This window comes from Gymnoscopelus microlampas (genome assembly GCF_963454915.1).
Source record: "Gymnoscopelus microlampas genome assembly, chromosome: 14".
Lineage (NCBI taxonomy): Eukaryota > Metazoa > Chordata > Actinopteri > Myctophiformes > Myctophidae > Gymnoscopelus > Gymnoscopelus microlampas.
Genome location: NC_139951.1, coordinates 47,037,405 through 47,051,982, shown reverse-complemented (window position 1 = coordinate 47,051,982; position 14,578 = coordinate 47,037,405). Strand labels below are relative to the sequence as shown.

At 40.7% G+C, this 14,578-nt stretch overlaps 1 protein-coding gene across 1 annotated transcript; it reads left to right on the top strand.

Moving 5' to 3' along the window:
* The first annotated feature begins 1,171 nt into the window (after positions 1-1,171).
* On the top strand, positions 1,172-12,183 carry LOC311059718 (5-hydroxytryptamine receptor 3C-like). Its single transcript, XM_084077749.1, has 11 exons — positions 1,172-1,233; positions 3,386-3,493; positions 4,165-4,313; positions 5,999-6,043; positions 6,590-6,699; positions 7,079-7,248; positions 7,391-7,545; positions 8,110-8,320; positions 9,238-9,381; positions 10,211-10,311; positions 11,372-12,183. Exons 1-11 carry the CDS (start codon positions 1,197-1,199, stop codon positions 11,597-11,599), a joined length of 1,458 nt encoding a protein of 485 aa, XP_083933875.1. The 5' UTR covers positions 1,172-1,196; the 3' UTR covers positions 11,600-12,183.
* Positions 12,184-14,578: the final 2,395 nt, after the last annotated feature.

Genomic DNA, 14,578 nt, shown 5'->3' with positions numbered 1-14,578 from the left:
AAAAAAAAAATCCTCAAAAGTGTACTTAAGTACAGTACTTGAGTAAATGTACTTAGTTACCTTACACCACTTTTCCCTGGACTAGCATTCTTTGTTCTGTGTTTCTGTGTGCTCCAGCTGTATCGGATGTAATCAGCCCTCATGTGTACAGGATATCAGCGTTGTTCCCTATAGTCCGTCCTTGTGGAGTCGTTGTGTCCTGTCACATGTTTTAGTTTGTCTCCTGCATTAAAACACCCGTTAATGGGGTTTTGAACACCACTTTGCCTGGCTGTCCTGCATTTGGTTCGGTTTCTCACCTCACCAGCACACGTGACCCTTTCATATTTCTTCCAGTGTTATAGCAAGAACACGACTGTCAATATAACGTCTTCCGAGACATCATTCACAACCATTGCCATTGTTCACAACCATTAACCCATTAAGACCGGGAACACATCCTGTGTCATTTTAGATTTTTAGCTATAACCATTATTTCATACTTTGGTTATTCAAAAATACCAGATCTACAAGCTCATATGAGCTATGAGCTTGTAGATCTGCTATTTTTTTATTTATTTTTTATCATGAAAATGTGTGCAAATCTTTGAATATATGTATTTTTTAAACAAACATTTCTAACACATTTTGCATTCCTAACATAAAATGTATTTGGTGCGTTCCCGGTCTTGAGTTGAGGGAGTCCCATTTCACAAGTTCAAAATGTGTTTTTTTTTTATAAACTTTGCTATTTGCAAATGGCCAAAGTGTTTTGTAATAATAATCAAAATCTACAAAGTATTGAACATTTGGAAATATTCCAGTAAAGTAAAAGTATCTGAGTACATTTGCTTGTACGCTTTTAAACCACTGCTAAAAGGTCCCTGGAACAACATATTTTGAGATGGGGTCTGCGACCAAATACATTTTTTGAATAGCCAAAGAAATCTTAAAATAACACAGATGCGTTCCCGGTCTTGAGTTGAGGGAGTCCCCTCTGTTTTCATGTTTATTCCATATGGCCCTGCCCTCCTCTATTGGGCTGGGACTGGATGCTGTTGATTTATAAACACACAGTTACATGTGGCTTAGAGGAGAAACACACACACACACACACACACACACACACACACACACACACACACACACACACACACACACACACACACACTCAGCACTCTGCGCACACACACACACTCGTACTCACACGAGTTACAATGCTTGTTGGTCTAATTGTCCTGCTCATCTTCACAGGTAAGATGTAGAACATACTATATGCATGCACTGTGACATGTTCTATTTCTGTTTAGCTTTTAGCAGTGGTGGAAAGTAAAAGCGTACAAGCAAATGTACTCAGGTACGTTTACTTTACTGGAATATTGTGAGCTTGGAGATCGTCTGTTTAAAAAACCCCAAAAAGAAATCTGAAATGGGACTATCTGCACAATGAATGACTACTTTTACTTTTGTACTTTCAGTATATTTTGATGCAGATACTTTTGTACTTTTCCTCAAGTACATGTTTAATACAGCACTTTTACTTTCTTTTAACAGAATATATCTACATTGCAGTATTGATACTTTTACTTAAGAAGAGAACTTTTTTTCCACCACTGGCTCTTATGCAAGCTAACATCATTTCCCAAACATAGAGATGTGATGATGTCTGCTGCTCCAAGAAGCACACTGTTACTAGTTGTGTTGGATTGTTTGTATTGGATAAATAACAACAAAAATCCAGTTTATCATGGTCTGCTTTGCTCAGAGGTGTTGTAGATTCAGGATGTTGTCTGTTGATATTTCACTCAGTCTGATGTCGTTGCTGTTGGGTTAGAAACCCCTTATCTCCGTATTTTAAAGTTAGGGTAAGTGATATTTTTTGTTAAAAAGGTTAAAGTACTATATTCTGATAGTAATCATTGCTACAGAGCGTTTGTTCGGTCACAGGGGTCTCTCCAGCTCTTTAGTAAACAGAATATAGTACGAGAAAGCCCTCTCAGTGCAGCCGTTTTTTTCTGAGATGGGGGGCGTGGCCAAAGTGGGACTTTGTGGGCGATTGGTTCTTTACTGGATCATCCCCATCCCCATTGGGCTGGTTAGAGAAAACCCGCCTCCGACAGCGTCACCAGACCCTGAATGCAAGGCTAGCGATTCAGGGGCCATGATCATACTACAGCGTCCAGGGGCGGATTAACCGGCCCTTGGAGGGGACCTGGATGGGGATGGGGATGGGGTTCAATGCTGAAAATTGACCCTTCACCGGTACATTTCACCTGTTTATTTCACTTTCTCCCCGCCATTTGGTGCCCGCCCCAACCTAAAGCCCTTCCGTTAAGCCGGCACCGACAGCGTCACACAAAAGCATAAAAAGTAGCAGATCTACAAGCTCGAAACACAGCGTGAAGCGGAGCATTTTTAGAGTTCAACAGCAGCATTCATAGGTTACAAGTTCATGCAAATTATACACAAAGGGTTGATAGACTACATCATGAGTTTCGGTCATACACAAATTCTTGGCAAACAGACACACTGCCTAGTTTCATATCTTGCATTATGTGCGGTAGTCAAATGAATCTGAAGTGAGAAATGTGGTCAAGTCAGGACAAGTTTCACAATAGCTCTTGTGACCAGTTGCTCCTGGTAGTTGCAAGTCCAAAGGCGACCGAGCCTTTGCAGCGGCTGACCCCGCAGACTCTGGAACTCCGCTACAACTATTTGACAACATTAGTTGCTAGTTACTTTGTAGGTTAGATTATTAGGTTATTATTACAAAACATTATATCACATCTTCAGCCATACATTTCGGCCATTTGAAAATAGCCGATCTACAAGCTCACAACATGCACCAACACAAGACATATTTAGTGTATCGAGGGGGGAAAATGACAGGTATAGACCCATGTGGGACTCCGGTCAACTAAGTATAATACGGTTTAAAGGGATAGTTCACCCAAAAAATTACTTATTTTCTATCAATTACACACCCCATGAAGCCTTGAAATCATGGATATTTTCTTTTCTTTTTTTTGTTGCAAAACTTGATGACCGGAGACTCAATGGAGACTGTTTGAGACTGTTTGAGACAAATACCCCCCAAAAATCTCCACTAATTCAAGGCTCCATGGCATGAGTAATCAATAGAAAAAATGTAATTGTGGGGGTGAACTATCCCTTTAAGTGTTTAAACCACAGCATAGTAATGAATTGTATGCTGGGCTTTATTTGGACATTAAGCAGCTATAGACGAAACTATGAAGTAACTCACACATAAATAATACTCAATCAATCCAAGATACTTCATATTCCGAGCAATCATGTTTGGCTCTTTTTGTCAAGACATATTCAAAGCATGCAGGCTGAATTCTGGCCAGATATACCATACTAAACCAAATGTCCCTGGTGCCAGGCTCAGCAGGTTCAGTAGACCTAACCGCAGCACCCATGCCCACCGTGATGCCAACCGTGATGCCAACCCAGAACACACCCGATGACCTGGATCCAACCAAGGGAGAAGGTGAGTAGAATAGAATTGTGTTTAATGACGGTCAACAGACATGTGCACATTACAGCTTGCATTCCAAACGTATTGGCTTGCAATTCCAGATGCTTTGGGCTGACGCAGTTCGCTCAGACAACAGCACGAGACATGTCGTTGCCAACTCATCTGAAATGCAAGCCGATGAGGCGGACACATCAATTTCAACATCATTCATCATTCATCATTTCCAGTATTGTTTTGCGGGCTGTTGGGCAGTGCCAGCAGGAGTGTGTTGATTTGACTTGTAGTTTGTTTGACTAACATTAACTTAAATGGATAGTTTGACCCCAAGTGACTTTTTTTCTATCGATTAGTCACCCCATGGAGACTTGAATTCATGGATATTCTTTTTTTGTTTTTGTCACATTGATTGATGACCGGCAGCGGTTCCGGTAGGAGACACAAAGAGTCTCCTTTGTGTCTCCTACCAGAACCGCTGCCTATCTATCTATCTATCTATCTATCTATCTATCTATCTATCTATCTATCTATCTATCTATCTATCTATCTATCTATCTATCTATCTATCTATCTATCTATATCTGTTGGTTCTATCTGTTGGTTCAGTATATTTCAGACTTAACACAAATAGGTCTACTGGTCAGTGCACACGTTAAAAACAATTGTGTTGTTCTACTCAGTCTCAGGTAAACAGGCGTGTAGTTTCCACGATGTAGTCGTGCACCTGGACATGAGAGAAGACAACAGGCTGTACACGGCAACACGACCCGTTCTAAACCACACAAAGGCCACCGTGGTGGAGATGTGGATATCACTCAGCGCTATTTTAGACGTGGTAAGTGAACGTTGTGTTCTCATTAAGGCATTTCTGCTCTTGACATATTGGACAATGAAGAGAGAGAATAAATGCCATGCCACACTTATCACAAGGTGTACATTGAGCACAGCATGACGCACTTGTGATTGGAGTCTTGAATTCATTGATTTTTGTCTCCGCCAGGCCGAAAGGCATGGCGAGAGAGTATGTTTTACCCTCCGTCCGTCCGTCCGTCCGTGTGTGTGTGTGTGTGTGTGTGTGTCCTGTCTGTGTGTTAACAGCTAATCTCCGGCACCGTTGGCCCGGTCGCTGCGAAACTGTGCACACCCACTCCCTGGATGCCAATTCAGAACCTCTGCCACACATTTTTCACATGGGCCTATTATAGCGCCACCAGGAGGCCGATTTGTGCAAAACCCATTTTTTCTCATTACACCTACAGCTTTTAACCAAACGTCATGCAAATCGGTACACAGTATCTCTATAGTCATGTGATCAACCCGGATCTGTCTGATTTCCCATATTACATCCTCATTGGCTAAGGTTGGCTTCCAAAGTTTGCAGGATTGGTCCGTTTTGAACAAACTGCCTCCAATCATGAACGCAGCTTGCCATTTCCATAAAATTGCACACACACATTCCCACTAGGCCGAGGAAGAAATGCCACTTGAACATTTTCAAATCAGCCTCATGGTGGCGCTATAACTGGCCGATTTGCATTTTTAACTATAACTGCACCGATCTGCGTGAAACTTTGCACGCACACTCCCTAGAGGCCAAGGAAAAACATTGGACTGCATTTTTCACATCTGCTTTTTACAGCGCCACCAGGAGGCCGATTTATGTAAAATACATTTTTGGAGATTATTCCTTCAGATTATGTCCAAAAAACACGCAAATTGGTACACTGCATCTCCATAGTCATGTGATTCTGATGGATCTGTCCGATATTTCATATTCCATCCTATTTGGCTTACAGTGGCTTCCAAAGTTTGCAGGATTGGTCAGTTTTAAACAAAATGCCTCAAAACATGAATGCAGTGTGCAATTTCCGTGAAAGTTTGCATGCAGATTCCCACTAGGCCGAGGAAGAAATGCCCCCCTTTTCACATTCACATTGGCCTTTATAGCGCCACCAGCAGGTCTAATTTAGCAAAACACATTTTTGGAACAAAATGCCTCAAATCATGAATGCAGTGTCATCCCATTGAAAGGCCTAAGAAGAAATGCCACCCTTTTCACATTGGCCTATTATAGCGCCACCAGGAGGCCACAATAACCTACCTGACCTGGCGGAGACCTGTGCTCCGAGGAGCACTTTTTCTAGTTTGTTGTTGTTTTCGTCGCATTCCTAAACCAATAATTTGATGACCGGCAGTGGTTTTGGTAGGAGACACAAATAGTCTCCTTTGTGTCTCTACTGCCATATTTGAGAATGTTTGCCTATAACGACATGCCCCAAATTGGGACACCACATGCTTAAATGTTTTAACTGGCTTGGCAACCAGGGAGCCATGACATATATGTATTTGCCTGCATGACATGTGGATCACTATACTGTATACTTACTGTATAAATGTATGCATGCATATGTGTTGCCTCCTCTGTAGTGTGCATTTCTGTTTGCATCTACTTATTTACAAACTTACTCGTTGCGATTTTCGGACAAGAGTTGATTGTCGGCTGTGTTTGTTTACGCGTAGGTTGAGAAAGACCTGAAATTCGTTGCAACCTGGTGGATCGCAATGGTGAGTTCTGATTAGATATCATCACTGCAAGATGGCGATCTTGTGTGTATCTTGTAATACCTCTGTATTTACAAAACAAGTTGTCAGAAATGCTATTAAATAACTGTAAAGTACATGAATACATATATTTCTGTTACGTTTCCAGCGTAATTTTAGAGTGTGGCAGACACAGTAAAACAGTGTTTAATAGTGTTAAGAGAAGTACATTTATGTGGAATGGTTACTGTGGAAAAAAATACTTGTATATCAGTGAACGATTATATAAAAAAATTACCTTTGTTTAATTGGAGAAAGTTAAAATCCAATGCCAATGATTCTTCACGTCAACGGGCCTCTGACTTTCAGACCGAAATGAGGAACACCTGCAATACACACGTATCAAGGCTGTACACAGTGTTTTTGTGAATCGCACCTCAGTTTGTGCTTATCGAAAATGTGCTCGTCTTTAGTCACTTTATGTACACGATATTCTGGAACAGCTTAGTGAATGAGGCCCTATGGCTTAAGAATGATTCCTGCCTTGTTTGTAATGTTCCTCCTATACAGAGTTGGGAAAATGAGCACATATCCTGGGATCCCTCTGAGTTCTGTGGAATTGAGTCAATTACTGTACCCACTGGATGGCTGTGGAAGCCTGATATTATGATCGAAGAGAGGTATGAATATGTATGCAGACATGCTGTGTGCACACACACACACACACACACACACACACACACACACACACACACACACACACACACACACACACACACACACACACCAGAGCATGTGAGCTGAGTGGAGCGGGGGGAAATGCCCCTCGTTGCTCCAGGGGGCTGTTGTCACGCTCGCTACCCCCACCCCACTCCCCCCCCTGCTCCTTCGCTCATGTTGATTTGCTCTCCGCGCTCCGCTCAGACCAGGCCGCTCAACGGCAAAAAAAAAAAGAAAATAAAAGAAAAAGTAGCATTTACAAAGTAACTTGTTTTCAAATACTTGTGTGTGTGTGTGTACATGTGCATGTGTGTGTGTGTGTGTGTGTGTGTCTTCCAGGTTGGAGATGGATAAGGTTGTTCTAAGCCCCTATGTCCACATTCTCTCTAACGGGAGAGTCGAGGCTCTGAATAAAGAAGTGATCGTCAGCACATGTAGGATGAACGTCTACAAGTTCCCCTTCGACACTCAGTCCTGCAGCCTCACGTTTGCCTCTGGGATATATTTTCGTGAGGGAGTCTACTATTTCTGTTTAAATATCAGAAATAGAGGCAATATGACGTACTGTAACTGCATGTTGATTCTCATCTGATTAATTTGACTGCCTGCCGTCTGAATAACCTCAAGTGTTTTCTCCTGTTCCTTTACCAGCCGACGAACTGCAGCTCAAATCAGCCTATGACCACAACGACACCAGATTTATCACCACGATGATGCTTCGGGACGAGTACGATTGGATGTTTCACAACATTTCATTCGTCGAACTCAACGCGTCTGACTTCAGACCCCAGCGCATTGTCTACACTGTAGGTATTAATATTCATACAGGCTAGGGCAGGGGTCTTCAACGTTTTCCAGGGCCAAGGACCCCTTAGCTGAGAGAGAGAGAGATGACGCAGGGACCCCCCACTACATATTGTATACAATTGTGTTTCAGATTACACTATCATCAGTGTTGGATTCATGTCAACGTGTATTTTCAGACATTTAACCACTTAAACCGTCAATACTTAGTAAACCTGACCTTATGCTCTGTACTTGGTCTGCTCTTTTTTCCCTCTACACCAAAACTCTTTGCCAAAAAAAAAACATCCAGGCGCGAGGCGAGGCGTTGTGAGCTTGTAGATCGGCTATTTTTGGCTAAAGTTCTCCTCAGAATGGGGATGCTAGGGTTCAAGTGGTTAATGTAAAACAAATATCCTATCACACAAAGATTTGGCGGCCCCCCTGTAGTAACTCTGAGGACCTCCTAAGGATCCCGGACCCCCTGTTGAAGTGTTTTCTACATTTTAATGCAAACTGCTACGGTTGCATTTTGTCAAATCTGAACCGCCTCTAGTCTAGGCTGACCTTCTAACATCTCCTCCCAGGTCGCTATGAAGAGGAAGGCCGTCCTCTACATCGTCAACTTCCTGTTGCCCGTCTTGTGCTTCCTGGGTCTAGACATGGCGTCTTTCCTGATCTCGGATAGCGGTGGAGAGAAGCTGAGCTTCAAGGTCACCGTGCTGCTGGCCGTCACAGTTTTACAACTCATTCTCAACGACATCCTGCCCGCCACATCCAACAGAATACCAATTATAGGTAACACTCATCGGGTTATTAGGGCTGGCCTCGGAGCAACACAGTCTCACCCCTCTCGTTAAATACGGCAGTTTTGACAGCCAGAAGGTCACTTTCAGGGCCCTCCCCTAGCATCTCTATTTGCACACCGACGATGCGGTCAATTGACTTCTACAGAGATCCCATGCCCTCGTGGTTTATAGAAATAAACATGGCTTCATATTAATGCTCGGGAGTGAGTATGTTACACTGAGTAGTTGCACACGTTGCGGTGCCGTGTCATTGTTCAGACGGTGCATTATTCAGACGGCGCGTTGGTCCGACTTGCCCCATTACTAACCCTATCCCCAACCCTAACCCTCTCTGCTGAAAGACTATTCCCTTAAACTTGTCTTATTAGGCTTTTTTTTTATATTTTGAAAAACATTTCAAAATTGTGAAAAATAGATATCTACATCTACACTATATGAGCTTGTAGATCCTGCTAGTTTCACTATTTTAAAGATGTTTTAAAATAGTGTGTTATGTCCAGCTGACCAACTATTAGGCTACTGACAAACCAGCAAGACCAGCCTGGTAAACCAGCTAAACCAGCTTAAGTCCAATTAAGACCAGTTAAAACCTGATGAATTTAATACACAGGACCACAATGGAAACAAGCCCCATAGGGCTTTTTGTCTTATCCTTTTAGAAATCATTGTAAAATTCTACCACTGTACTATTTGCAAATTGTTTATAAAGTAATCAATCAATCAATCAATCAATCAAAACCAGCAACCATCATTTGCTGTTTTTGTTTCAGCAGGGAACATAACCTTTGGGGCCAGCCCAACATGAGCTTGTTTAATCTTTGGATCATTCGTATACACAAAATCTATCTATTTTTAAATCTATTTAGATGTCATGGTTATATTAATCAAAGTGTGTCCTGCTCACAGCAATGTACTGCTTTGGGAGTTTTTCTCTGATGCTGCTAAGTCTGTTGGAGACTTTGCTGGTGACGTATCTGTTGGAAAAAGACCAGAAGACAGAGACAGACAACCCGAAGAAGGACAAGGCCAAAGGCTACAGCTGTAACATAGGTGAGACAGACGCTCTCATCCACACACAGCAACTTACAATGTCCAAGATCCAAGTAAATGGCATGAACCCTCGTCAGCAAATAACAGAGTAAATGGTTGCATAAGTAAAGTGCAATGAAAACCAAATGAGTGCTTGAAAGAAACTGGGATACCAGGTAGGATAAACATAAAACCTAGTGTAATTATGTTTAAACAACATGCAATCTAAATAGTACTCTTAGCATTTGTGATCAAGCAAACAATTAAATGTCTATCTAAATATGTGAACAAGTAACCAACTAATCTCTCAGCACCACTGCCCTAAACATGTAGTGTTGTTGTTAGTAGGAATAAACACGGGGGCAGGCCGGAGGCAAAAAAAAAGGACCGTGCGGGCCTCTCTATCTGGGATTCCCGGGCTGAATTAGGGGCCCAGCATGTCCCTGGTGAAAAGGGTAGAAGACGTGGGAATTTTGGGAGGTTTAAGAAAAGGCGTGCCATGGCATTCTGGATCATTTGAAGGGGTTTGTTTGTAAATTCTCATCCATGACTATTATCCTTGAATCATTTAAATCATAACGTGGTATAATCATCAATCATAGCGTACTGTATGAGGCTGCTAAAAACACTCTTCTTGCCTCGCTGATTTCCTTTTAAAGGATTTTACCCTTTTTAAATTTCACCGTTTAAATGTAACTCTTGACTAGATTATAACCGTTATTGGTATGTTTGATCTGTGTTTACAATTTTAGTTTTAGATTTGAATATATAAAGCACTTGGAACTGCAGTCACATCTGAAAGGTGCTCTATAAATAAAGTTTATTATTATTATTATATGTGTCATTTCAGAGAAGAGATGCAAGTGGTGTCCTCCATGCTTCTACAATGATGTCCCTGATGCTGGTGATGAGAGAAACACAACGCACGAGCTTCAGAGTATGGCTGAAGAGGTTAGCGTCATGTCACCATTGTACATGTGTGTAGTGCACTGGTTCTCAACCTGTGGGTCGGGACCCCCAGGGGGGGTTAAGACAGTGTTAAGACAGTGAGTGAGTCCCCAGATGACAGTGAGTGAAGTGATAACTTAAGGACTTTTAAGGCCTTTTTAATACATTTTAAAGACCATTAGCCCAGTGGTTCTCAAACTGTTTCATGTCAAGGACCCCCAATGGACACTTATTAGCCCGCAGACCCCCATTTGAAAAGATAAGCGAGGGACTCCCCAGTAGCAGTGATCCTCAACCATTTTGATTTTAAGGACCCCCAGTTTGAAATGCATTAGGCTACTGACCCCCATTTAATGGCATTTCTATCTCTGGGACCCCAATTCATATTGTAAAATCAATTTTAACTTAACTCTGACTTAACTCGTAGAGTGTACAAATGGAACCAAATGGACCCGTTAGGGTCCATTTGGTTTCATTTGTACACTCTCAGAGTTACAGACCCATAAGGGTCCATTTGGTTCCTATCCATCATTTAGCTGGGGACCCCCTGGAACCCCCTCAAGTGGACCCCACTTTGAGAACCAATGCATTAGTCTACTGCATCAAAAGTAATCGACAAACTATACAAACTGGTCAAACATTGGCCAAATTGTCAAATAATATTAGAAAGAGGCAAACATTTTCAAAATAACAGATCTACAAGCTCACAATGCTCGCACAATGCCTCACAACGCCTCACGTTGCCAGGCGTTGTGAGCTTGTAGATCGGCTATTTTCACAATATGTATCTGTAGAACCGAGTCAAACTAAATGCCTCAACTCGTACAATTGCAAGTGCTTGTCAGGGTGGAAGGTCCCCAGTTCAAATATGATTATTTTGGGGGGTCATGGCTTGAAAAGATTGAGAACCACTGGTGTAGTGTGTAGAAAGAGAAATAATTATCCTTATTACCTTAATTGTTGGTCCAAAAAAATCTAATGTCAAAGACTATTCTTAGACAAGTCATCATCCACTTATTAATAAACACTAATATCAATATATCTAATCTAATGTGTGTTTCAGGACAGTAATCTCAAAGGGGAATCTCATGGATTCCAGGTGATCCTGGATGAGTTGAAAGATCTGGAGAAGAACCTGGCTTTGTTCTTTAAGAGCACGGAAGATGGAGGCAGGCCTGGTTACTGGACCAGAATCGCCACAAGAATCAACAAAGCTTTCTTCATTTTCTATGTGACAACAGTCGTCGTGTTTCTGATCGTCATCTTTAATGAATGGAGTCCTGAATACTAAAACAACACAAGCTGCAGCTATTGTTGATTTGCTTCTCTGTTGAATGTAATGAAACGCTCTTGACTGCTTAGTTTTTCCCAGTATGTAGCAACTTTCTATCTCTTTACTGCTTGAGCAAATGTCTGCTATTTACTGTATAGACTTTTAAAATAAATTTAAAAAATGCTAAATTAGTATAGATACCAAGAAGGCAGGCAGATGAATAAAGACACATATACATATATCAGTCATTGACAAGAAGCATGTTGACACAAACATATAGAAGAGCCGGTGTCATCTGTAATGGTCTCTCCTCCCAGTCCACGTCGTAGATTGAAATCTGAAATACAAGAATACTTTTATGGTTTAATGATTTTTATTTTAAAGCAAATGTACCCAGGTCTAAACTTAAAAATCATGCATGTTGGTGATATTCCAATGTATAAAATCATAGCCTGAAGCATTAAGCTAGCCAGGTTAGGTCAAAATGGTGGCCATGGGGCAAGATGAACCAAATGCCTTGGGGTAAATTGGGCCAATTATCCTACTATTCATATTTTGTATTATGTCTTTGCTTCTCAAATTATGCTGTATGACCCTTTCATTTGGATGAATACACTCATTTAAGAGAAGTTTTCAATATTGAATTAACAATTGCAAATATTAAAATGTTCTGAATAACAAACTTTATTTAATTGGTTTTATATTGTTTAAATACCATTACGAAAATAAATAAGACGATTTGCAAAAGGGAAATGTGTTATTAAATTATTTTTGATACGTGAATACATTCTTTTTTCAAGTTTAAACTTGAAAATGTAAAATATCATATGGGTAAATTTACCCCTTGACTAGGATCAACCCCTTACCTGGGGCAAGTTGAACCACGTGAACACTTTTTTTTAAAGAATCCTATAGTTCAATGTTGGAGTACTTTTTAATTTTCAAGGCTAAAATACTGATAGGCCGTATTGTCTAGCCCCTTATCGTTCAGTTTCGTTCCCATCAAGTGGATTTAAATAATCTCTGCTTCTTAAAAAAAGATTTATTGGTAGTAAGTAAGAAAAAAAAGTACCGACATCTGATTCGGCGCAGTATTTTTATAATTAGAGTTTAAAAGTCAGTACTATTTTCTTAGCAGCGCAGTAATACATTCAAAGGGGTTTTTGACAAAGCGGTTTTTGACACGTGATTCCCATTACAACCAATGGAGTCGCCTCTTCCGCCTCACCACTTCCTGCAACAACGGCCATAGCAACGGTAACGTCCGAAGAAAATACATCAAAACAAAGAAAATATCCTTCAAAAGCACGTCAAAAGGACTCGAAACGATGCTATATGGATCTTATGTCTGTCAAGAAAGAAGAGGTTCAGGAATTTACACGGACAAGATGGGATACATGAACAACAAGCCATGGATACACGACGGTCGTCTGTCCCGACCGAACTTCAACCAGGTGTTTGCACTTTTCCATTTACGGCCCGTACATCTACATAAACGTTCAGATTTCAAATATAAAGTGCTTACCGCATGGCCATTGATGTTAAAATTCTATAAGGTCCTGCAGAAATACCCGTATATTCCGTATTGTTCAATAAAGAGTATTCTTAACCGATCGGTGGCCATTTTCTCATAGATTTATAATATATCCGAATGCAATACACCTCCCATCCGATAGGGTCGCATGGTTGAAAGGATTTGGTGAAAATGGCTACCGATCGGATTAACAGGCTTTTTATTGAACAATACGGAAGATACAGGTACTTCTCTGGGCCCGTACATCATTGTAACATCCATGGCCATGGGTAAGCATTTTAAATCTGAAATATGAACGTTTATGTAGATGTACGGGCCGTGTATGGAGAAAGTGCAAACACCTGGACTGGTTGAATGTTTCAGGGCTACTAGAACGTGCATCAACGTTACTTATAAACATCAACATTGTGTGGATATGGGTTCTTACAAGCCTCCTGAGGACGCTGGGTTTCACGCAACATTCTACCAGCGTTTTATTGACAAAAATACATTAATGTGATTAATGTGAGAGGAAAACGGCAGAAGGATCAACTCTCTCAAACAGAAACGTCAGCAGGTGAGCCACATTTTAACATGAGACTGAAATAATTTATTGTGTTATCAGATAAAAGCATTGAAAATAGCAGATCTACAAGCTCACAACACATCACAACGCGTTGTGAGCTTGTAGATCTGCTATTTTCAATAGATTTATTTGGGGGGAGACACATTTTAACATGAGACTGAAATCATTTTTTATGTTATCACATGAAAAAAATCAATTGAAAATAGCATATCTACAAGCTCTCACATTTTAACATGAGACTGAAATAATGTATTGTGTTATCAGATAAAATCATTGAAAACAGCAGATCTACAAGCTCACAACACATCACAACGCGTTTTAACATGAGACTGAAATCATTTTTATGTTATCACATGAAAAAAAAAACAATTTAAAATAGCATATCTATAAGCTCACACGTCGCGTTGTGAAAGTAAAACTACTGTACCTCAAAATTCTACTTGAGTACAGTAGCCTACTTGAGTAAATGTACTTAGTTACTTTACACCACTGAAAGTACAGGTACTAAAAAAACGTACAGTACTCAAGTGAATGTCCACCACTGCATCTCACCAGTGCTGATAAAGCCCATAAGCTAATTGGCAATATGGCCAAGTAAGAGATTGTAAACAAAACATGCATGTCAATATTGGACTGTCAAATATTGATTTGTCATTTTATGATTGTATGGGTGCTATTACTGTATTTTAAACATTTGTGTGTAATTTCAGTATTAGATAGCCTGCACCTTTGACTCTAGCCTAGAGGAAGTCTTTATGACAAAGGTCATTAAATAGCAACCACTCCTACATACCATCTCAGAGCTGGGCTATTAGGTGCAGACTATTTGTTTTTATATTTGGCAGCCTATAGGACACACCCACATACTGGCTGTTAGAGGGTTTCAACAACTTTGGAT

What these genes read in the sequence shown, in the direction of transcription:
- LOC311059718 (XM_084077749.1), top strand. Translation starts at nt 1,197, where the DNA reads ATGCTTGTTGGTCTAATTGTCCTGCTCATCTTCACAG. An exon ending in CAACCTGGTGGATCGCAATG is followed by an intron (nt 6,044 to 6,589) that starts GTGAGTTCTGAT and finishes CCTCCTATACAG; the next exon opens with AGTTGGGAAAATGAGCACAT. An exon ending in AGGCTACAGCTGTAACATAG is followed by an intron (nt 9,382 to 10,210) that starts GTGAGACAGACG and finishes GTGTCATTTCAG; the next exon opens with AGAAGAGATGCAAGTGGTGT.